At 53.0% G+C, this 22206-nt stretch overlaps 3 protein-coding genes across 4 annotated transcripts; 2 read left to right on the forward strand and 1 right to left on the reverse strand.

Moving 5' to 3' along the window:
• Positions 1 to 2089: 2089 nt before the first annotated feature.
• On the forward strand, positions 2090 to 8231 carry PHF19 (PHD finger protein 19). Its single transcript, XM_065737320.1, has 15 exons — positions 2090 to 2157; positions 3175 to 3330; positions 3690 to 3771; positions 3869 to 3964; positions 4050 to 4150; positions 4224 to 4372; positions 4592 to 4687; positions 4800 to 4868; positions 5465 to 5585; positions 5717 to 5784; positions 5887 to 6051; positions 6132 to 6219; positions 6325 to 6410; positions 6487 to 6582; positions 6669 to 8231. Exons 2-15 carry the CDS (start codon positions 3184 to 3186, stop codon positions 7018 to 7020), a joined length of 1716 nt encoding a protein of 571 aa, XP_065593392.1. The 5' UTR covers positions 2090 to 2157; positions 3175 to 3183; the 3' UTR covers positions 7021 to 8231.
• A 1147-nt stretch (positions 8232 to 9378) lies between these two features.
• Positions 9379 to 15562, reverse strand: CUTA (cutA divalent cation tolerance homolog). 2 transcript variants are annotated; one of them, XM_065737372.1, is made up of 7 exons: positions 15424 to 15494; positions 14737 to 14888; positions 13288 to 13436; positions 11017 to 11076; positions 10382 to 10427; positions 10158 to 10207; positions 9379 to 9754 (listed from the first exon to the last, which is right to left on the reverse strand). In XM_065737372.1, the coding sequence occupies exons 3-7, from the start codon at positions 13431 to 13433 to the stop codon at positions 9652 to 9654; spliced, it is 405 nt and encodes a 134-aa protein (XP_065593444.1). In that variant the 5' UTR covers positions 13434 to 13436; positions 14737 to 14888; positions 15424 to 15494; the 3' UTR covers positions 9379 to 9651. The 2 variants fall into 2 exon arrangements, with proteins under 2 accessions (XP_065593444.1, XP_065593443.1); XM_065737371.1 differs by lacking the exon at positions 14737 to 14888 and having other exon boundaries at positions 15424 to 15562.
• An 812-nt stretch (positions 15563 to 16374) lies between these two features.
• On the forward strand, positions 16375 to 21522 carry PSMD5 (proteasome 26S subunit, non-ATPase 5). Its single transcript, XM_065737331.1, has 10 exons — positions 16375 to 16583; positions 16685 to 16829; positions 17297 to 17410; positions 17856 to 17984; positions 18244 to 18353; positions 18744 to 18886; positions 19409 to 19600; positions 20436 to 20545; positions 20654 to 20794; positions 21249 to 21522. The coding sequence occupies exons 1-10, from the start codon at positions 16411 to 16413 to the stop codon at positions 21504 to 21506; spliced, it is 1515 nt and encodes a 504-aa protein (XP_065593403.1). The 5' UTR covers positions 16375 to 16410; the 3' UTR covers positions 21507 to 21522.
• The last annotated feature ends 684 nt before the right edge of the window (positions 21523 to 22206 follow it).

Raw genomic sequence — 22206 nt, forward strand, 5'->3', positions numbered from 1 at the left:
GGTATTGCATTTCAGGAACAAAACCCTTCATAAACAAATCTGTGTCACAGGTTGGTGGGGAGGGAGCTGGGTGTTCTTTGCCATCACACACACACACACACTCTGTCACTTTTCTCTCATGTTTAAGACGTTTTTCAGGGACAGAAAGTTATTTTTCCAGCACTGTGCCAGACCTTCCACCCACACTAAAAATATTTTCACGGCCGTGTAATTTTGACAAGTGCTGCATTTCTTATAATCATTCCTATTGACTTACCGCCTCATTTATTTCCCAAATAAAGCTCACTAACGTGAAAAAAGGGTTTGTGTATTATTTTTAACTGCAAAAGAGGCCACTGAGCAACCCGGAGCTGCCGCACACACTTGTTGCTGCGTGGCAGGGGTGGGCCGAGCTCTGACTGCAGTGGTTGCTGCCTCGGGGAGGGGGGGGGGGGGGGGCTCCGCTTCGGTTTTATTTGCAAAACGCATCTCTGCACGGAGCTGCCGCCTCTTAGGAGGAAAAGGAAGGGCTGTCCTTGGGTGTGAGAGGCAGAGAGCTGAGGAAAGAGAAAGTGTACGGGAGAGCCGCAAACACGGGCTGGTGCGGAGCGCTCGTGCGTCTGCGTTGGGGGAGCGGAGCACGTGTGCGCGCGTTCCTCCCGCTCCTGTAATTAATGCAGGAGTCCAATCAGAGCCCACCGGGCACCGGAGACACCGCGGCCCTGGAGGAGCAAAGCAGCGCTCGTGGCTGCTGCTGCTCCCGGCTGCAGCCCGGGGCGGAGAGCCCGGCAGGAGGAGGGGCCCGGGGCCGTCCCGCGGCCCTGCACCGCTCTTCATTCTTATTTTCCTTTTTTCCTTTCTTTAATTTTTTTTTAATGCCAGGGATGCCTTTTCTGAGCCGAGCTCAGGAACTGCAGACGTGTGCGTAGCACATCTGCGTCGAAGTTATGTAACGGCTCCGTGAATGCAGACCTCGCCCGGCTGCAGCGCTCCTGGCACCTCGTGCGCATTGCATGGAGGCACGCAAAGCTGAGCTTAAAACGAACAAACAAACAAATGAACAAATGAAAGGGCATGGATTAAGTTCGCGCTAAAGAAATAAAAGACACGGAAACCCAACGCCTCGACGATCTGCCTCTTAAAGGCACAGCTGGCACAGAGCAGCTGGATGTCAGAGGGAACCGCCCCGGCTCTCACACCACCTCAGCAGCAGTCAGAAGGACAGCGTGGGAGACCCCCCCCCTCCCCCCCCCCCAGCCCGTGGGCACAGGGTGCAGGGAGAGGCCTTGGGGACAGCGTGGGGCTGTGGGACAGCACCGCTGAGGTTTTGTGCACGGGCGGCACCGAAAATGCAGCGACGGTGACGGACCCGCAGGGCCGCACTGTCCCCTCTACTCATCGGGATCTGGCCGACCCTTCACGTCACCCCCGACCTGGGTGCTGCACGCACAACCACAGCGGTTGAGGAGGAGCGCGGTGTGCCCGCAGGCACAGCTCTGGTGCGGGGTTATCTGAATCCCGCGGTGACTCAGGGCTGCACGCTGTGACTCAGTGCAGGGCTCGGCCTGGGAGATGGGTCAGGCTCTGTGTGCAGGACGGGGCTGCGGGAGGGAGCCGCAGGTTTTGGCCGTCTATAGCTCTGCAAACATGGGCTGGCACTGGGGAACCGGGAGTAGGCACGGCACGGCACGGCACAGCACCGTGTGGTGCAGCAAGGCCAAGCCGGGACTATGTGGACCATTCCTTCGGATTATTTGGACCATTTCTGGATCTCTCCGGAAATCCCACGCGGGGTTTCGGGCGCTGCGCTGCAGATGCTGCATTCGCCGCTGGCACGGCTGCGGGAACGCTCCCCTCCAGGAGCTCTGAAATGCGATGAATCACCCCAAAATGCAATGAATCACCCCGAAACCCGGACGTGGCCCTCCCCGCTCTCTGCTCTCGCTCCCCTCCGAGGCAGTTGCGGTCGGCCCCGCGTGTTTCTGAGCCCGTGCGGAGCTGCCCTCCCGCCGCACAGCGCGATGCCAGCGGCTCTGCGCGGGTCCGGCCTGCAACAAGAGGCAACAAAACCCCTTCGGAGCGGACAGAGCCGCGCGGCGGTCTCCGAGAGGTGACCGAGCACCGCACCACCCGCTCCCATGCGCCGGGAGCGGCTCCACGCGCGGCGCTTCCACGCAGGTGCGCGGCGAACGGCGGCGCGGGGCGACGGAACGCGGCCGGTCTCCCGCAAACAGCGAATCCCGCATCCTCCGTCCGTGCAGCGCTTCTGCACCGACGGATTTTCTTTATTTTATTTTTATTTTTTTTTTTCCGTTTGGATTCGGAGAAAAGAGTCCCCCGGTTCCCGGAATCCCGGAGAGCGGCCGTTCCCTGGCGCGGGGCCGGGGGCACGCCGGGATGCTCCGTGCCGCCCCGTGCCGCTCGGAGCCCGAGGAGGCGGCGGGAGGCGGCCCCGCGCTAATTGCATAAGCGGGACGTCAATGCCCGCGGGAAGCGCGGGAAGATGGCGCCCCGCGCCCTGCCCCCGCCGCGCGCCGCCGCGCCCCGCTGCTGCCCCGGCGGCCCCAAAGCGGGCGGGCGCTGAGCCGGGCCCGGCGGCGGCGGCACTGCGGCGGCGGAGCGGCGCCGAGCGGTAAGGGCGGCACGGAGCGGAGCGGCGGGATGCGCCCGGGGCGGCGGGGTCGGGCGGGACGCGGACGGGACGGACCGGCGCCGCAGCGCCTTTGAATGAACCAATGGCGGAGGGTCTCGCGGCTGCTGGGCCGCCCGCGGAGCTCCCGCCCGGCAGGTGCCGCCGCTCCCGGTGCCGGTGGGGTCCCGGTGCCGGTGGGGTCTCGGTGCGGGGCTGAAAGAAAACGGAGTTCCCCGAGCGGTCCCCGCAGCGCTGCGGTCCGCGGCGTGGGGGCCCCGCACGGAGCCCCGAGGGGGGGAGGAAAGTGACGTCGGGGCGGTGCCGGCGGCGGCTGTCAGCAGCCGTGGCTCAGTCCCGCGCTCGGAGCCCTCACCGGCAGCGAAACGCGGCCGCTCGGTTTCACTTGCCGCTGCCCTTGCTGCTCCCCGCTCCCCCAGCGGTCCCGTTGGCAAAAGTGCAGAAGGAAATCGTCGAGTCGACTTCGAATTAAAGCTGCCGACGCTGAGAGCATCCGGGCGAACCCCCGCGCTCCTCCTGATGTGCAATCGGCTCCGACCCCGCAGGCTCTGCTCATGGAGACCGGGACGCTGAACCCCATCAGCCGCGATGTGCGCGGGGCCGTCGGGAGGAGGGGCAGCAGCTGCAGGGAGCTGAGCGAGGGGCAGTACGTGCTGTGCCGCTGGACCGATGGGCTGTACTACCTGGGGAAGATCAAAAGGGTAAAGAGGGCATCCGGAAGGGTAAATGGGCGCCCAAAAGGGTAAGAAGGTGTCCAGATGGCTGAGGTGGGCATGTAGAAGGGTGAAGTTGGCAAACAGAAGGGTGAAGAGAGAATTCAGAAGGGTAAGAGGGCATCCAAGTGCACCAGGGGCACTGGGTCAGCACACAGCATGTTGTCCTGTGCTGTGAAGTGACTGTGGTCATTTTAGTGTTTGGGATCGATGTCCTAGCTGGGTATTTGTGCTGGAACCCCCCCTTCCTGCAGCTCTGAGAGATGGGGAAATAGGCACCGAGGAAGGAAGAGTGTGTGTGTACCGGGAGCAGGCACTCACCCGTCCTTTGTGCTCCATCCCCACAGGTGAGCGGCTCCAAGCAGAGCTGCCTGGTGACGTTTGAGGACAACTCCAAGTACTGGGTCCTCTGGAAGGACATCCAGCACGGTGAGTGCCACGAGGTCACACCCTGCTCACTGCTCCCTGGGAGCCCATGTGCTGCGGGCAGCATTGCGGGGCTGTCACCACTGTCCCCATCCTGCAGCCGGCGTCCCCGGAGAGGAGCCCAAGTGTAACATCTGCCTGGGGAAGACATCGGGGCCCAGGAATGAAATCCTCATCTGTGGGAAGTGCGGGCTGGGTGAGTGCAGGCACGTGGCTCTGGGACCTGCTGCATCCCGTGTGTGTCCACAGCCCGGTGATGCTGACCCTGAGCCTTCCCATAGGTTACCATCAGCAGTGCCACGTCCCGGTGGCGAGCAGCAGTGAGGGCCCACTGGGGACGCCGTGGTTCTGCCGCCGCTGCATCTTCGCCCTGGCCGTGCGGGTGAGTGGGGCTGCGGGGCACTGTGGTGTGGGGAGCAGTCTCAGTGCTGACCCCATCCTGCTGGCTCCTGCAGAAGGGGGGTGCCCTGAAGAAGGGAGCTATCGCCAAGACACTGCAAGCTGTCAAGATGGTGCTGTCCTACAACCCTGACCTGCTGGAGTGGGACTCTCCGCACCGCACCAACCAGCAGCAGTGCTACTGCTACTGCGGAGGCCCTGGAGAGTAAGCAGTGCCTGCTGGGGTCTGTCCTGCTCTGTTTTCATGGGTGTTTTTCCTCCAAGAGGGAGTCTCTGCTTGCAGGGCCATTCTCTGGGGCTGGCAGCTCTGCTGTCCGCTCTGCCCTGCACTGTCTGCATGCTGCTCTTTGCCAGCAAGGGTTCACATCCCTGACTGGGGCTGCTCACACTGCTCTCCCCTGCACTGGCTCCTCTCCCTCCCCAGGTGGTACCTGAAGATGCTGCAGTGCTACCGCTGCCGGCAGTGGTTCCACGAAGCGTGCACCCAGTGCCTCAGTGACCCCATGATGTTTGGGGACCGGTATGTCCCCATGTCCCACGGGTCCCAGCTGCATCTCTGTACTCAGGCAGGTGCTGCATCCTTGGGGGGTGATCCCACCCCCCTTATGCTCTCTGTCTCCACTCTTTTCCAGGTTCTATGTGTTTTTCTGCTCCGTGTGCAATCAGGGACCTGAGTATATCAAGCGCCTGCCCCTGCGATGGTGAGAAATGGCTGTGGCCCTGTTGTGCTGTGCTGGGTCTCCATTGGGCTCGTGGGGCTCCAGTGTGCTGTGCTGTGCTGTCAGGGAGCCAAAGCATGCCTTCACCAGGAGATAACTGCAAAAATCAATTTGGGAACGAGCCATCAACGTTTTAAGATTAAATATAAGTTTATGTGGTACTTCATAGTGCACCTTGATGATCTGAAAGCACTTTGTAAAACACCCTAACAGTGCTAGCTGCACTGGGGGTGTTGCACAGAGCAACACTGGGTGCAGGAGAAGGAAAATCCTGCAGGACGTGTTGCTTGGCTTTCACTTTTGGAGATGCAAGTGTGAAGTCCCACAGGAGAGACTGTTTTGTAAACAGTCTGCATGTGAGTAAGAGCAGTCCCACTCCCATACTTGACTGCAGTGAGAACGCATGGCTGGAGCTTCATAGAAAGCTGCAAAAGTGGGTGTCTGTCCTGGGACTGGTGCATCCTCGGGGCTGCTGTGGGGTCCTGAGGCACAGAGCTGCTTTCCTTGCACTGTGCCCTGGGCCAGCACTGCTGGGAGTGGGCTGCTCCCTGACCCGCTGGCCTCGGTTGCTCCTGCAGGGTGGATGTGGTCCATCTTGCCCTGTACAACCTGGGTGTGCAGAGCAAGAAGAAGTACTTCAACTTTGAAGAGATCCTGGCCTTCGTGAACCACCACTGGGACCCTCTGCAGCTCGGGAAGGTAATGCCCACCTGTGGGTGTTGGGTGTGAAGGGTCAGAGCCTCAGGGACAGTGTGGGCAGGAGGCAAGAAGGGGAGGGGGACGGGGTGGCCGTCCTGTCCCGAGGAGCTCAGGCTCATGTCTCCCTGCAGCTGACCGGCACTCCTGTGTCTGAGCGTGGCCCCCACCTGCTCAATGCCCTCAACAGCTACAAGAGCAGGTGAGCAGGGGATGCAGCTGGGAACGGAGCAGTACACGGAGTGCTCCTGCCCTCCTGGGGTCCGTTCCTCCCCCCCCAGGCTGAAGGCTGCTTCCTCCCCAGGTTTCTCTGCGGGAAGGAGATCAAGAAGAAGAAATGCATCTTCCGCCTGCGGATCCGCGTCCCACCGAACCCCCCCAGCAAAGTGCTGCCCGAGAAGGCCCCGGGAGAGAGCGGCTCCTGCGAGCTGAAGAGGAGAGGAAGGAGCAAATATGTGCACAAGGACAGGTGAGTGCTGTGCAACCTCAAAGACAGGTGGGTGCTGCACAGCCCCAGCTGTGTATCTCGCCCTACATGTCGCCTTGCAGTGTGCTCCCGGGGCAGCTCCAGCAGCAGAAGCGGCGTGTGGTGCGGAGGAAGAGGGCCAAGTTCCTGCTGGAGGATGCCATCCCCAGCGTGAGTCCCTGCGGGACGGCCATGGGAGGAGGGAGCATGGGGGTGGCCGGGGGAGAGGGTTCTAAGTCACGGTGGGGTGTTGAGACACTGGTTTTTGCGGTGCAGAGTGACTTCACCTCCGCCTGGAGCACCAACCATCACCTGGCCAGCATCTTTGACTTCACACTGGATGAGATTCAGAGCCTGAAGAGGTGAGTGCTGCCCAGCCGTGGTGCTGGGGGAGCTCTGAGGTGCGGGGCCACGGGGCCGACGCTGCCTCCATCCCAGCGCCAGCTCGGGACAGACCTTCCTCTCCGACGTGGACTCCACGGATGCCGTCAGCACCTCAGGCTCAGCCACCACCAGCCTGTCCTGCGAGTCCAGGTGAGGGCTGTGGCCCCTTCACCCCTTTCCTGAGGGGCTTCTGTCTCCCCTCACAGCACCCCGTTGCCTCTCTCCCTGTACCACAGCCGGAGGACGGTGGGCAGCCGTAAGCGCAAGCAGACAGTACTGACCCCCCCCTTGGCACGGCCCAAGCGTGGCAGCGGGGCGGCGGGCGGGCAGCCGGCGGCAGGCAGCCCCCAGGGCAGCGAGGTGGCCTGTGGGCCTGAGCGGGCAGATGATGGCATCGACAGCCACACCTTTGAGAGCATCAGTGAGGACGACTCGTCGCTCTCGCACCTCAAGTCGTCCATCAGCAGCTACTTCGGGGCGGCGGGGCGGCTGGTGTGCGGGGAGAAGTACCAGGTGCTGGCACGGCGCGTGACGCTGGAGGGCAAAGTGCAGTACCTGGTGGAGTGGGAAGGGACCACCCCCTACTGAGCCCCCATCCCTCTGCTCCCAATGCCTCTCCTGGAGCTGACAGCGGAGCCCTTGGGTGCAGCCAGGCCTTGGTGCAGTGGAGGAGGAAGAGGAGGAGGATGGCACCCTGGCTGCCTGGAGTTTTGAGGGGTGGACCCCCTCAGCCTTTTATTATATTATTTTGACAATGTTATTTTATCAGCCACGTATATGCAAAGGACAGTGCTGCCCTGCTTCAGCCTTCGGTCACAGCAGAGGCACCGAAGGAGTGGGGCAGCTCAGGGCCCTCTTGGAGCACAGGGGCAGTGAGGACTCTGTGTGTCCGGACCTGGAGCAGTGGCCTCAGGGGGTCCTGATGCTAAAGCACCACTGCTGTCCCACCTTGGAGCCCAATGGCTCATCCCTGCACCACAGGAACTGGTGGCTGACACCACAGCCCTTGTGTGGGATTTTCCTTCTCACGCCAAACCCATTCATCTGAGGAATGTGATTCGTGGGGGACTCCCTATGAATGGCTCAGACCCCATCCCAGGGCATGGACGTGCTGCATTCCCCCTCCCAACAATCTCCTGTTGGCACAGCTCAGCCAAACACACACACGTGCCTTAAACCACAGCAGGCACCCCCCGGACTGCTCTTTATTCCCTCAGAGATGCCCGTCCTGCAGTGCCAAACCAGCCAAGAAGCAGCAGTGTGCTCCCCTGGCCCGCGGGGCTGTGCCAGCTGCGGGCATGCTGCTGCTTCACTGTGCTTTTCTACACCGAAGGAGAACGAGCACCTGTTTGTCTAAAGCAATACTGTCAATTAGTTCAGGAGCAAACTTTATTTTTTAAAACAAAAATATCTCCTTTCAGATGTACTCGTTAGGTTTTCTTCTAAGATATGCTGATGTGTATGTGTGCTGCCCTCCCCCATCCCCCCCTGGCTGCCATGGGGCAGCTGAGCCATGTGCTCCTGCAGCAGCATCGCTCCTCTGTGTGTTTGTGGTCTCCCAGATGGGGGATGAATGGAAAAAGCTGTTTTATTGCAGAAGTACTGAAATGATTCACCCTGTCAAAGTGCAGCGATGGTGTGGGGAGCGAGGCAGCGTGCTGCCTCGTGTCATATAAAGGTGAAAATCCATCAGTGTGAGAAAGCAGATCGCAAACAGAACCCTTAAAACATAGTCCAGGGCTGCAGTAAGGTGGTGGGGGACACAGTGCTGCCCACATGGCGTGGGCCAGGTGTGAACTGCAACACCCCAAGCTGCAGCATGGCAAAGCCCTGCAACTCCTTCGTGCTGTGCCACCAGGGCAAGGCACAGTTTGCATCCATTCATCCGAATGGAGCTGCCTCTGAGAGGCTGCAGCATTGTGGGAGGACCCCACTGTGCCTGGTGCTGCTCCCCAAATCCTGCCCAGGTTGGTTGCCAGGGAGCATCTCATGTTTCCTTATCATGAGTGCCTATGAAGTGCATGTGAGCACCCCATTTGCTGCCTGGAGGGCTGGGGGCTGCCAGGAGCCGTGCCCCATCCCAGCAGGGTTATCCCCATGGGGTGTGCTGGGAGGACGTGGGTGACCCCTGCTTGGCAGCTCCCTCCTCCTCCTCCTCCTCTCCCTCCCTCTCCTCCCGACCTATCGCAGAGAACTGAACGTGGTGCCTTTAAAAGTATATTGGTTTCAGAGTATATTTTGCATTAGTTGTAATAGATATTATAATGACTCCGTGCACCTTCTAAAGATTTATGGATTCAGGCTGCTGCTTGTAATAACCAACTCTTGTTATATCCGAGTTGTAATTAATATGTCTGATGTACAATTAAAAAGTCTTTTTTTCTTCTTTTTTTTTTAACATCACCAGCTCTTTGTGGCACTGGGGTTGGGGCAGCTGAGGGGTCAGTGCGTGGCCCTGGGCAGCCCTCTATGCTCCAGGGAAATGCTGCTGCCAAGGGGGGATGGCAGGACACAAACAGCTGTGCACGGGCACAGCTCAGTGACTGCCTTCCCTTGTTGTCTTGTTTCCTGCACCTGGAGCCCTTGGGCACAGCTCAGTTCCTGCACCGCATCCCCACCACCTCTGACAGACAGTGACAGTGCCCTGCCAGGAACCTCCTGCCCTGCCAGGACCTTCCCACCCTGCTCACTGCACCTGAGCACTGCAACAACGTGTGAGGCTGCAGGTAGGAAATGCTCTGGTTTATTCCCTTCCCAGCCACACAACGGATTTATTTCACAGTTTACATCCAATTCCACAACACGAGCATCTTTTTCTAAGGCTCAGCGTGGTCTGGGCAGAAAGCAGTGGGGCTCCATCCTGCTGGCTGATGGCTCCCTGAATGGGGTTGCTTTGCCCAGCTCAGCCTGGCTGGCAGGCAGGGCACTCTCCAGGGTTCAGCCCAGGTGCTGTAGGGCAGTGCTGCAAGCACCTCCAGACAGCAGCAGCCCTGTGATGCCCTTCCCCACTCCAGTGCTGCCTCCAGCTCGGTGCTGCTGCAGGGCCAGGCCAGGGAGGGGATATCTCAAGCTCAGTAGAAATTCCCCATCCCAAACTCACATGCTGCAGCACACCCCTGAGGGTGTGAGCTGCTCCCCCATGCCACTCTGTGCACAGATGCCAGCAGATGTTGTCTCATCGTGTCTCCCCAAGAGCAGGGCGGTTTCTGGGCTGTTCATTCAATCCTGCGGGACGTTTTCTCCGATCCACTTGAGGTAGAGGGGGTTTCCTTGGTCGATAGGCAGGCTGATGACTTCGGGGATTTCAAAGGGATGGATGGATCTAAAGTGGAAACAGGGCGCAGTGCCACGGCCGCATCCTGCCTCAGGGCAGGCCAGCAGTGCAGGAAGCAGTGCCCCGGGCAGTCCCCTCTGACTTCAAAGCACTTTGTGCCATGTGGGAATTTTGCTTTGAGTTTGGGGTTTACCACAGCCACCAGCTGTGCTCAGCACTCAGCGCGTGGGGTAGACAGGAAATCTGTAGATGGGGGGGACCTGCAGACCCCAAAGCCCTCCTTGTCCCATGCTGGGAGCCCGATGTTCCCAGCAGCATGCTCCCAGCTGGTGCTGTGCTGGAGCTTTTCTGGCTCTCAGGGTGTACCCAGCCCTAGAGCCCTCCTGGGTGGGACTGGGCTCGAGGAGACCCAAACTGGCTGCAGACCATGGATAGGAAACCTTGTGCTCACCTGACGTAGTTGGACAGTTCACTTATTTTGGACGTCTTTGTCCTCACTAACTGCAGAGAGTAAAGAAAAAAGTGTAAATGGAAGGAACTATTCTGTAGACAGCACTGCTGCACCCGGCCACGCACCGCTGCCATGGCCCTGGGGGTACTCGGGGCCTGTGCCACCCTGCAGCCCCATATGGCAATGGGATGGTGATGGCTGTGCCGTGAGGAACTGTCACTTACCAGCAGGATTTCAGTGGATTCTTCCAATTCCCCTTTCCAGAAATACCTATATTCAAAAGGAAAGAACCATCAGCACATCCAGCTATGGGTACAGCTGCTCTAGGATGGCCTCACTCATCTCCCTGGTGCTTGGTGTGCCCTGCATGTGGCTGTTCCTCTATGAAGTGGTGCTGGAGGAGCATCACCGGCCCTAAATGTCCACTACCCAACATCAGGGGCTTTCAAACTGGGGCCATCCTTGCTGTGCAAGGTCTGAGGGAGCTAAGGGAAAGCAGGGCAGGGTGAGGTGAACACTGGGGGGGCTGTGGAGCACTGTCCCCACTGAACGGGGGAGACAGCTTCTACAGGGAGTACAGTGCACTGGGATACTGAGCGCAGCACCACAGTTTTTTCCTCTCTTTCCCTGCAGGAGAGAAGCTCTACTTTTTGTGAGTCAGATATGACCTTTCAAAGCAGAAATGCTGCCAGAAGGCCACAGTGATTTAATCTGCATGCAGGGTCCCCATGTGAGCAGGCACCTGGAGGCTCACGGTGTCCTCTGTGTGGGGTGGGGAGGAGGAGCAGACAGAGCAGGTGGGCTGTGCAGCTCTCACCCCTGGCCACCTTCCCCTTTGGGGTACAACAGCCCAACTTACAATGCTGAGCTCTTGGGCAGGATGTTCACGTAGGCAGCCAGCTTCTTGTCCATGATGCCCCTAGGTGAGAGAGGAGGGGGTCAATGCCACTCAGCTTGCTGTGACTCACGGGGACATCCCTCATGCTGCCTTGTGCAGCAGATGGGAGACTTGGACTGGGGCTAATTATTACCCTGGGAAAGCAAAGTGATCTCCAGCTGGGGCTGCTCTGGCTCAGATCCTCCTGGCCTGGGGCTGGAACTGTCCCTAAAGCTGCCCCAGTCACCAGGAGGGAGCAGTGCATGGCACAGAGCTGTCCCCATGGACAAATCAGAGGAGCTGTGGCCTGGAGGCCAGCTCTCCCAGGAGGCTGTGTGCCCTGGCCACGTGCAGCTCGAGTCACTTGATGCTTGTAAAGCATCTTGAGTTAATTTGCAGCCCAACAAATGGCAGCAGCATGGATGGAGCTCTCCCCGCTGTGCTCATGGTGTAGGACACATGGCACAAATCACTTTGTTTCCCCATCTGCAACTTCCAGGCCTCTCGAGCACTGGAGCCTTTTTGATACCTTCTAATCACTTCTGCTTTGCCCCAGCAAACTGTGATCCTGAGTGATATCCTGCACTTTGTTCTGACAAGCTGGGTGGAAATGGGTGGCCACCATGGCAACAGGAAGCACTGTGAGATGCTGAACGTGGGCTGTGCACAACGTCTGCATAATAGATGGTATCTTTGGGTTGGATACTTGGTGTGTGTTTCTTTGTCCCTGTTACACTGAACAATAGGCTCTGAAGGGAGATGGATGAAATATTAATAAGCAGAAAAGACAAGGAAATGCTGCACGTGGGCCCAGGGCAGAAGCAGCTCGTGGGATGCCTGGCTGTCAAGTGAGTTCTGTGGGATGCAACCACCCAACAGGAGGTACAGGGCAGAGGCCACATCTCTGGGTGGGCCATGGGTTTCCTCTGAGGGTTTGGAGTTATCTTCTAGAGATGGTGTAAACCTGTTTCCACAAACCCTGATTTCCTTTACCTAAGAAACAGCAGAAAATTTCCATGCAGTCTGATCTTTTAGAGTGCTCATTTGAGCAACATAAAGGAAGAGCACACATGACAGCTCCAAGAAAAAGGTGGGTGGGAAAATAAATGCATGAGCCCTGTGTCATCCTTCACAACCATTGCTCATTCATCCAATTCCTGGAAAAAATACTCCACCAGCAAAGATGCAACCAAAGTACATAGATCTCAGCAACAGAGAATGATGTACTTCCTCTCCCTTCCTTGCAAGACAAGGAACAAAGAGTGGAAAACATTTGCAAAGCTGTTAAGATGAAGCATCTTCAGGAACAGAGGGATCTTTTCACCAGCCATGTACAGTTGTTCTTTTTTTCTGGAGACATCCAGCAGCACAGATATTATTCTACTTGAATTTCTTCATACAGTTGAAGTATTTAAGGTGACACAGAATCTCTTTCAGTAGCCGGTCAGCTCCTGAATGACTGCTTGGGAATGCTCCTCTCTCACAGAGGACAGGGAGAGTTTTTGGCAAGCAGGAGCATAGCAGGGAAAACAGCTCAGAGGAGGTGTTGCAGGAAACTTAATGGTCCATCATAAACATTTCCCCAGTCAACAGTTTCACTGCTTTGAACAAACCATCCTTTGAGTCAGAGACTGTGGAAAAGCTGCATGCAGAACATCATGCAATGTATCTCATACACTGAAAGAGAACATATCAAGGTAAAGGCCTCATGCCCCACAGCTTGCTTGGTGAGCTGGGTGTAGGCTTAGGGCGTACCTCACAAGTGTCTGTTTTGTGTTTCATTTGCATTTGTTTTTATGTTAGTGCACTGCACTTTGTCCCTCATGAACACTTCTCAGGGAATTTGTTACTGTGCTGTTCAGAGAAGAAGGACTATGGGATGGCAGGGGACGTGGGCTGGGTCTTAATCCAACTGAGGATGCAGAGATATAGGGCCATGGCTTTAATGGATCTTAAAAATGAAAGGCAGTGGAATAAATTGGGAATTGGTTTGATATGTTACTGTGGCATTGACTTCAGAGGTAACTGTCAGCTTGCTTTTAGAGAGTACAGCTCTTGGTATGTGGACCTGTGATACGGGAAGATAATGTGGAGGAGCATGGGAGAACAGGAGCACTTTTGGGCAGAAGTGTCAAAGCCCTGACCCAGCAGAGAAGTGCAGCTCCTCTCCAGGGACAAGGAAAGGCTTTTTTTTTCCACAAAAAGTCATTGTCAAACAATTGAAGCAGACAAGCAGGGGAAGCATGTCAGTACCTTGCAATATCCTTGGCAATCTGCTCGTTGAGGCAGTTGATGAAGACAATGGAGTGGGTCCCAGAGACATAGCTGCCAGTGATGGCAGAGTGCAGCTGGACAGCAAGGCTTCTCAGCATGGGGTACATCAGCAGAGACAGCGTCATCACCTGCAGTGCAACACAGGAGTGCTGGATGAAGGTAAAATGTTGCGTTTTCTAAAAACAATCATTTAACAATCACCTCTTATCTCTGGCTCAAAAGAGCTCTCCAGTCTTCTTTCAACATTACAGCAATGCTCGTTGCAATTTAAGTGAAAGCAGGCTCATAAAGAGATTTATTCCCCCACAATGTGGCCAACCTAATGCTGTGCCAAGTTGCCTCTGTTCAGATGTTTCTGTCACTAACAGGAGCACCCAGGACACATCCTGCAGCCAAGGGGGGCCGGAGCCCCCAGGGATGTGGTTGGAGGAGAGCAGCATCCCCAGGAGGGGCTCTGGGCACACTCTGTGCAGTCCCTGCAGAGCTTTATTCCTTTCCTTCAAGTTCTTTTCTGCATTCTGCTGACAGATGTTTTGCTGTGACACAGACCTCACAGAGCAGGCATGGGAGGACAGGAGTTTTTAAGCTCATTTCATCTTAATTATCTGATAAGAACATTACAGTCAAATTCAGTCTGTTTGGGCACAGAAATCCTAATTGACACAGCCTGAGTTTGTAGGGCTGCAGAACAGTACTGCTCTCTCCACGTGCTGGCGGTGGAGTGGCAACAAGTTGTTTAGCTGCACATCCCATTCCTGGCAAGCCCCTTAGCTGCTCTTGGTAATCACATGCCATACACACAGTCACACAGAAATGTAATCCATAAATTATCTCAGCTGGGAATAGCAAGGTTAATTTGGTGTGCTGAGTAACAGGCGAAGGATGGGTGCCTGTGCTGGGGTCGCAGCACTCGCTGTCTCTGTGCAGCTGCTCTTCTCTTTGTCTCTTGTTTTTTAAGCAAACAAGTGTCTGGCCCTTATTCAACGACGGTGACAAAAAGGTTTTTATAAGACAAAGAAGACACCCTTTTTTCCTCCTTATTTCTACCCTCCTCTCTCCTCTGAGCACCCCCCAACACAGGGCTAATGTCAGAGGTGCTCTCTTTTTTTTTTTTTTTTTCAAGACTGAACTCTGAAAATCCCTTGACACCACAAAGTCAGGAACACTTTTCCACTGGGGAAACAACTGATGGTCTGTATTAGCTGTCTCCTCTTTTTCAGTCCATTTGAGGAAACACTCTTTGTTATCACGAGGTTTCTCACAATAATTTTTTGAGCCTGTTTTTCCCCACAAAGCCATTTGAACAAGTGCTGCCCAGTAAATCCCACAACATACTCCCACAGCCACAAGCCAGGCAGAGATATGCTGCTGTATCTACTTCACTGGATTAGAATGTAATCACGTTCCCTGCTTAGGACAAACTCTGACCTGTTCAGCATGGCAATCATTAATCTCCTTGGAAGATGTATGTGCATGTGATGAGGAAATCTCCCCGAACACTTGTGGTTAAGTATTAGCATAACAGTGACTACTCCTTTGATTTTATTTCATTGTGTTGATGTTTTCGTGTTTGTTTGATTCTGAAAAGAAGGGCAACAGCACAGAAGTGTTGTACGTGCCAAGGGATGGTGCAAAAGTGAAGGGCTGAACAGGACTCCCACCTGATGAACCAAATAAACTCCCAGCTGCCAAAAGGTTCAAGCGAACAAAACTGAACAGCCTGCCATGTGATTATTTCACTGCAAAGCACTGACTGGCAAAATGGGAGCTGAGTTTAGAAACTAAGATGTTTGCAAGATTTATTTGTTTTGGCGTTGGCTAACTATAAACAGCTTTAGGGATTAAAGTCACCTTGTAAGGACTTTTCTTAAACGACTTTGCATGGATGAGGCTCTGTACAAATCAAACACACAACAACCAAACAACAACACAGCTTGTGTCAACCTCCAGGCTCCCTCAGCACAAGTGGAAAAAAACCTCTGAAACTCTATTTGCTCGCAGCAGACCGAGAAACGCCTTTCTCCTATAGGTTCCTTCCCTTCCACACACTCTGCTGCTCCAGTTGCCCCCAGGAGTCCCTCCGGAGCCATCCCCCTGCTGCCCACTCCCACTTACCAGCAGCACGGTGCCACGGCCTGGCCGGGGGCAGCCCTGGGAGGTGGGCAGGGGGCAGCGGGGGCCCAGAGCCTCCATGCCCCGGCCGGGCGAGAGCTGCGTCCCGCTGCCTCCACCTGCTCTGCCTGTGCTGGGCAGCGTGCCCGGGACTGCTGCCCACAGCCAACCCTGGCTCCTCCTCCTCTGCCATGCTGCCTGCCCACACGGGGTCATTGGGCTTGGGAAAGCCCACTAAGGCCATCCAGTCCAACCACCCTTCTATTCCCCCCGTGCTCACCCTCCTGCCTGCCCAGCGTGGGGCTGGAGCACAGCCCTCCCCCCTCCCTGCCTTCACCTTCCCACCATTCGGTATTTTTCTGTCTCGGGAGCTTTGTACGCTTTGGGCAGAAACCATAACAGAGCTGTGAATGCTGTGATGCACTGCGGGTCTGAAGTGTTTCATGGAGCTGCTCGCTCCACAACACGTGCCAGGTGCTACTGTCACTACCTTCCCTGCTGTCTGCAGACTGAAAAAAAAATGATGTTTTTGCGTTCATTCTGCACTTTTGACACGTATTTGCCACACAGGGCCGCGGCCTGCTTGGCCCATGCAGGCCTGTTCCCCAGAGCGGCACCGCCTGCAAGCACTGCCTGCTCTCGGGGGCTGCATGGCTCTCTGCAGCACCCAGCCCGCCCACCCGAGCTGCTCCCAGAGAGGCTGAGCGCTGCAGACCCCAAACTCACCCCACAGCCCCACTCACCCCCCCCACACAGCAGCTACCGCCCCTCAGTGGGGCCGGCATAGCGTCATGCCCACCCCACGCTGGATCCGCCCCTCGAGCGCTCGTCCAATCACAGAGAGAGGCGGTGGCGGAAGTGTGGAGGGAGCGGTGCGTGGCCGCCATTTTGTTTACGGTTTAGCGGACGCGAAAGGCGCCCTTAGCGACGGGGCGGCGTTGTTGGGGAGCGGTGGCGGAGATCTCGCGGGGTTTTGGCGGCGGCGCCAAGATGGCGGAGGCGGTGGCGGAGCTGCTGGAACGCGCGGTGCGGCGGGAGCCGTCGCTGGAGGAGCTGCGGGCATTGCGGCTCGCTGTGCAGGCCGTGCCGCCCGCCGCCCTGCGCGCCCGCCTCAGTGACGAGCACCTGGCAGCGCTCTTCGCCCTCCTCAGCTCCAGCGAGCGGTGAGCGGCCCGTCCCCGCCCTGCCTCTCGCGGTGGCTCCGGTGCCGCCTTCTGCTCCGTGCTCCAGTCCCCCCCTGAAGGGTTTCTCTCTGTCCGCGCAGGGAGCAGCTGTCCGCCTGCGTTGCCGTCCTGGAGAGGCTCCTGCAGGCCCTGGACCCGCTGTACGTGATCCAGAACCTGCGGGAGGAGCTGCGGAAAGGGCTCTTCCACCCCGATGACTCCGTGAAGATCCTGTCCATGTCGCAGGTACGGGAGCCCCGCCGGGACCCTGCTCGGCCCGAGCTGTTGCGGTGCTTTGTGCTCGCCGCAGGCTGCTGCTCTGCAGTGTGTCAGTGTATAGTGCTTCGTGGTATGGCTGCGTGCCGTCATAGATGGAGCTGCTGATAGAGAGAACTTGTAACTGAATCGTCTGTTTGTTACGGGCTGCTCCGAGTAGAGCATTCACAGCCAGTGCTGACAGCAGGTGCCGTAGAGCTGAGTGCAGCTTGCTGTATTGCTCAGGTCCCTTCCAAGGTGAGGCATTCTGTCGTTTGGGATGGAGTTGCAGGTCTAGCCTCAGCTAAAAGCTGGGCTCCCTTACCACAGGCTGCCCACTGACTTCTGAGTGCCTCCAGAAGTGATTCCCTTTGCCTGGGTGTCTGATCCAGCCCTCATGGCGGGGAAAAAAGGCTGTTTGGGTGTTATTCAATAACTTTATTTAATTATACCTTTAGGTTGGGAGGATTGTTGAAAATACAGATGCTGTTAGAGAAATTCTCAACAGTCCTGAACTACTACGGCAGATAATAAATTGCATTGGTGGAGAGAAAATAGCAGTGGCTAAAGAGGTAAGGGTTGCTTTCTTCTTCCTCTCCAAATAGATGTAGATGCTGCACGGAATGCATGTTCTACTGTTACTGAAATGGCAACCTTTGCTCCTTGCTAATGGAAAAGGAGCTCATGTTGCCTGGAAGACATTATGATCATGTAAGTGACTTAAGCCTGGAAGTTACTTAGATGTGATTAAAAACATTTACCCAGAGTTGTTTTTTTTCCAGTAGCTGTTAGTGCACAAGTAAACTTAGATGCCTGCATTTGGTGCTGGGGGCTTAGTAGCAGTAACTAGCTCTTGTCAGCAGTAGAGTAATTCTCATTGAAAAGCAAATGAGAACTACAATTTGAGACAAATAGTGTGATTTAATGTTAGTAAAGAACACTGAGACTAAATCTGGTCATCTTGGATTTTCTTCCCTTTGTGTTACTCTTATAGAAAGCAAATGTTTTTGTTTACAGGCCATCAAATCTCTCTCAAGAATAGCCCAAACACAAGATGGCTTGGAGGCTTTGTTTGTGAGCAGCTTGTTAAGTGACTTGAAAAACGTCATGGCAACAAATGATGTTGTTCGGTACAGAGTGTATGAGGTAGGAGTGGGATCGAAGTTGTCCTTTCAGTTTGAGTTTTCTTCATGTCCGTGCGGGGTGAGAAGGGAGCAGGAGTACAGCACTGCTGTATGCAAAGAGCTGCTGAAAACTCAGGTGTGGGGAAGAGACAGTGATGCTGAGTAATGTGTCAGTTTAGATATGCACTGTGAATGGGGAATTGTGGTATTTGGCCATTAATATGAGTTGTTAACACCACAGTGTTTATGTATAAACTCTTTTCTCCTGTGTTTTTATTTAGCTAATTGTGGAGATTTCTTCAGTGTCAGCGGATTCACTCAATTACTGTGCAAACAGTGGATTAATATCAGATTTAATTGGAGAGTTGACTGGAGATGATGTTCTGGTCAGGTATGCTATAGTGAATTTGAGATTTCCCAGACTGCTAAATCAGTGGTATTTGATCTTAAAATAACCCTCTTTAAACACACTTGGACTTGTTTAGTAAAAAAAGTTTGAATGAGAAACCTTTCTTCTTGAATATAAAATTCTGGGTTTGTAACTTTGAGAAACAAGATGAAATTTCCCCAGTATGCTGTGATAATTGTGATGCTGGATTGCAGTGTAAACACTCCTTCAATGCTTTCCAATGCCACACCTAAAGAAGATAGCTGAGTGAGCTTGAAATATTGAACAGCTGAGGTTTTATGTGGGCAACTGAAAAAAAAGGAATATATTTTTCTTAATCTGTGCAGGCTTGAAAGGTCACCTGAAGATAACTAAATGAACTGTCTGTTACAGAGCTACGTGCATAGAGATGGTGACTTCACTGGCACATACTCCTCATGGCCGTCAGTATCTTGCTCAGCAAGGAATTATTGATAAAATTTCTAACATCATCATTGGTGCAGAGTCTGATCCTTTCTCAGGCTTCTACTTACCAGGTTACATCATGCATTTCTTATTTCCCATGGTTACCCTTGCAAGCATTGTATGTTAAACTGAGAGGACTGCCCTAGGAGTTTCAAAAGCTCTTGAATTTTTTGTTTGATTGAACTCTCATTGTATGTGCATCAAATGCTGAAGAACAGTCTTAATTAAAGTGGGTTGCAAAGGTGAGATTGGGAGGGACTGCAGTGTACATTTGAAGTTTATGCATTACTGCAGGTTCTCTAAGAATTTGAGAGAAGTTTGATGGTTAATCAAGTAGCTGATTAAAAAAAAATACATCATGTCATAGAAAACTTGTTCCCATTAGAACTGTGAAAGGACATTTCAAGTTTATGTTACACTCTGAAGCTTCCTAAATACTCACTTGTTCTGTGCTCTTTCTGATGCCTTTCAGTGTTCTCATTTATAACCCCAATTTGACAGTGAAATGGTCTGTCTTAATGTGACTTCTGTTTTGATGTACGCTGTGGTTGTTCTACCCTGAATATTTGTTTCTTGTTGTCTTGTTCTGTTAGGATTTATTAAATTTTTTGGCAACTTGGCTGTTGTGGACAGCCCACAGCAGATCTGTGAACGGTATCCTGTCTTTATGGAAAAAGTCTTTGAAATGGCAGAAAGTAACGACCCAACCATGATTGGAGTAGCTGTGGACACACTAGGAATCCTGGGATCAAGCGTGGAAGGCAAACAGGTTTTACAGAAATCTAGTTAGTATCATCTTTAACAAAATGTTCTTGGTATATTAGAATATTAAAAAGTGTATTGATAATAGTGTTAATAGAGAGAAGAGCTGAAAAACATATTCAGTGATCAAAGTTGTCTCTTCAAATAGCTGCAGTATAGCTGATAAGGTGGTTTTTAATTGCCTTGTCAGGCATGGCAGGGTGAAATGCCATGCAGCTGGAGTTCTGGTGTCACAAGTGTTATTTGAGTCGCTCTTCTCTAGTGAGCTGCATTATATGAACTGTCAGTAGGCTTGTAATTTTAGATTCCTTTGTTTCTCCTTATCTCATGGCCTTCCCAGCAGGGTGAGAAAAATATGAACTGTCATGCAGTGACAATTTCTTTTTCCCTCTAAGACTACAATCTTTTTCCTAATATAAAATGGTTCAGATGATTGAAAGGAGGTTCTGTGTTGTTTTTTTTCTTGCTGCTAGTCCGAAGTGAAAAACATAGATGAAAAACAAGCATGACTATTGTAGCACTATAGGTTGGAATTGGACACGTCTAATCAAAAATGTACTAGGGTCTGTGTTTCCCAAGACAATTCAGTTATCTGTGACGTATAACTTTGCTTCTGGAAATCTCTGGATGCTCCACAGTGTGAACTTAAAAGCTTTGGATTCATCCATCTTAGGTCTGTATGAAGCAAAGAGAATCTTGCACTGCTTTTGTTATAGTGGATCAAGGTACCCTTTGTCAGCCTTTATATACCACATTAACTGACAGAAGAGTGCTGTGTAGTGTAACTCATTAGTAATATGGTACTTTTACTAAGGTCTGCCTGAGTTACTTAAGGCACTGTTTTTCTTACTTTCGAAGGAAGCAGATTTCAGAATCTGTTAAACAAAATAGGGCACCAGGCCAAGAATGCCCCCACAGAGCTGCGGCTTCGATGCTTGGATGCTGTTTCATCTCTTCTCTACTTGCCTGTAAGTTTGGTGGGTGTGCTGGTTAGTTGGTGGGTTTCTGTTTGTGTGAAGACTTATGTAAGTTTAATTAGAATTATGAATATCTGTACACTTCTGTGATCCGTGCAGCCAGAGCAGCAGACAGAAGATCTTTTAAGAATGACTGAGTCGTGGTTCACATCCTTGTCCAGCCAACCACTGGAACTCTTCAGGAGCATCAGTACTCAGCCATTCCCTGATCTCCACTGTGGAGCTTTAAGGGTTTTTACTGTAAGTTTCTTTCTCTTATTAAAGATCAGGTAGTGAGTTGTGTTGCCATGCAGTCTCTTGCTTTTCATTGGAAGTCACAAATGATGATGTTTTTTTTTTCTGAAGCCCTGAAGCAGTCAGAAATAATGTCTTTTCCAATGTGCCTCACTTGCATTCACTATTTAAAAGATGTAGTAAATGGATTATGTCTGCAGTGCTTTTCTTAGAAACTTTGACTCAATGATTATTATTTTTTCTTGAAATCCTATACAGTAGGTCACTGCTCTGATAATTCACTTGTTAGAGAAGCACTGAACTGTACTGAGTTTCTAGTGATAAATAATGTTGTTTGGACGGTAGCTGTGTAATTGCTGTGCAGACTGAATATCCCTTTTAAGTTTTTCTGCTCTCTGTACTGTGTAAGTGGTTTTGGGGTGTTTTTAAAAGGTTTTTGCCTTTTTGTCTTCACATGTAGGCTATTGCAAATCAAGCTTGGGCCCAGAAGTTGATGGTCAACAGTCCAGGGTTTGTGGAATACATTGTAGACAGGTCTGTGGAACCTGACAAAGCTTCCAAGGATGCCAAGTACGAACTGGTTAAGGCCCTTGTCAACTCTAAAACAATTGCAGAAATCTTTGGAAATCAGTATTACCTGAGGCTTAGGGCTTATTTGCATGAAGGCCCTTATTATGTTAAAGCAGTTTCTACTACAGCGGTGGAAGGAGCAGAATAAAGTCATTAATGTCTCAGTTCCCCTTCTTACAAACCACGTTACTGAAATAGGTGTTAAAAGATGTAAGGTGTACAAGATTCCCCACACAAGAGCTGTTTGATTGTCTCTTCAAAGGAATGTGAAGCACTTGGACTCTGAAATGAGGGCCATGAGAGCAAATCAGTACTCACAGGGCACAATGTAAATTCTCATGGAATCCCGTGGCAGAGATTTCCTGTGTACTGTCCTGAGGTGCTGCAGTACAGTGAGCGTTCTGTTCAGTGCTGACTGTCTTGTCTTGCAGAAGCTGTCAGTGTTTACTTAAACTGTTCTGAGTTTAGAGTTCCTATCTTGTTTTCTCAGTAGATCACAGTGCAATTAAAAAAAGAAAGAAGCCAAAAAGTGTTGAGGTTTGTAACCTCAGATGTTGCCAGAGTTTCTCTTTTTTAAAAAACAATATTTTTTTATGTCTGCCAAAGGTTGGTACTTGCATAGAATATATTCTTTTAGCCTGCCATAGTTAACTTGGTGAAAATAAACTGGTAACACTGTCCACGTGAGGGAGTACAAACTGGATTCTCTTCTATGATCAAGTTGCTGAATGTAAGCCTTGTTTGAGTAAGTCCTAAGTATTGTTTACATTTTATACTGACGATCACAGGAACAAGCACTTAACCCTTAAACAACCAAACAGAAGTAAACTGATGTGTAAAACCAAATT

The sequence above is a fragment of the Cyrtonyx montezumae genome, unplaced genomic scaffold (genome assembly GCF_038088225.1).
Source record: "Cyrtonyx montezumae isolate F1298 unplaced genomic scaffold, pur_monq_1.0 scaffold_20, whole genome shotgun sequence".
Lineage (NCBI taxonomy): Eukaryota > Metazoa > Chordata > Aves > Galliformes > Odontophoridae > Cyrtonyx > Cyrtonyx montezumae.

Coding starts and splice junctions, on each gene's coding strand:
- PHF19 (XM_065737320.1), top strand. CDS start 3,184: ATGGAGACCGGGACGCTGAACCCCATCAGCCGCGATGTGCGCGGGGCC. Junction 3,965..4,049: donor CTGTGGGAAGTGCGGGCTGG/GTGAGTGCAGGC, acceptor GCCTTCCCATAG/GTTACCATCAGCAGTGCCAC. Junction 4,869..5,464: donor AAGCGCCTGCCCCTGCGATG/GTGAGAAATGGC, acceptor TTGCTCCTGCAG/GGTGGATGTGGTCCATCTTG.
- CUTA (XM_065737371.1), bottom strand. CDS start 15,501: ATGGAGGCTCTGGGCCCCCGCTGCCCCCTGCCCACCTCCCAGGGCTGC. Junction 13,437..15,423: donor GCCGTGGCACCGTGCTGCTG/GTAAGTGGGAGT, acceptor GTTGCACTGCAG/GTGATGACGCTGTCTCTGCT. Junction 10,208..10,381: donor AATCCACTGAAATCCTGCTG/GTAAGTGACAGT, acceptor TACTCTCTGCAG/TTAGTGAGGACAAAGACGTC.
- PSMD5 (XM_065737331.1), top strand. CDS start 16,411: ATGGCGGAGGCGGTGGCGGAGCTGCTGGAACGCGCGGTGCGGCGGGAG. Junction 18,354..18,743: donor GGAGATGATGTTCTGGTCAG/GTATGCTATAGT, acceptor TGTCTGTTACAG/AGCTACGTGCATAGAGATGG. Junction 19,601..20,435: donor ACAGGTTTTACAGAAATCTA/GTTAGTATCATC, acceptor TTACTTTCGAAG/GAAGCAGATTTCAGAATCTG.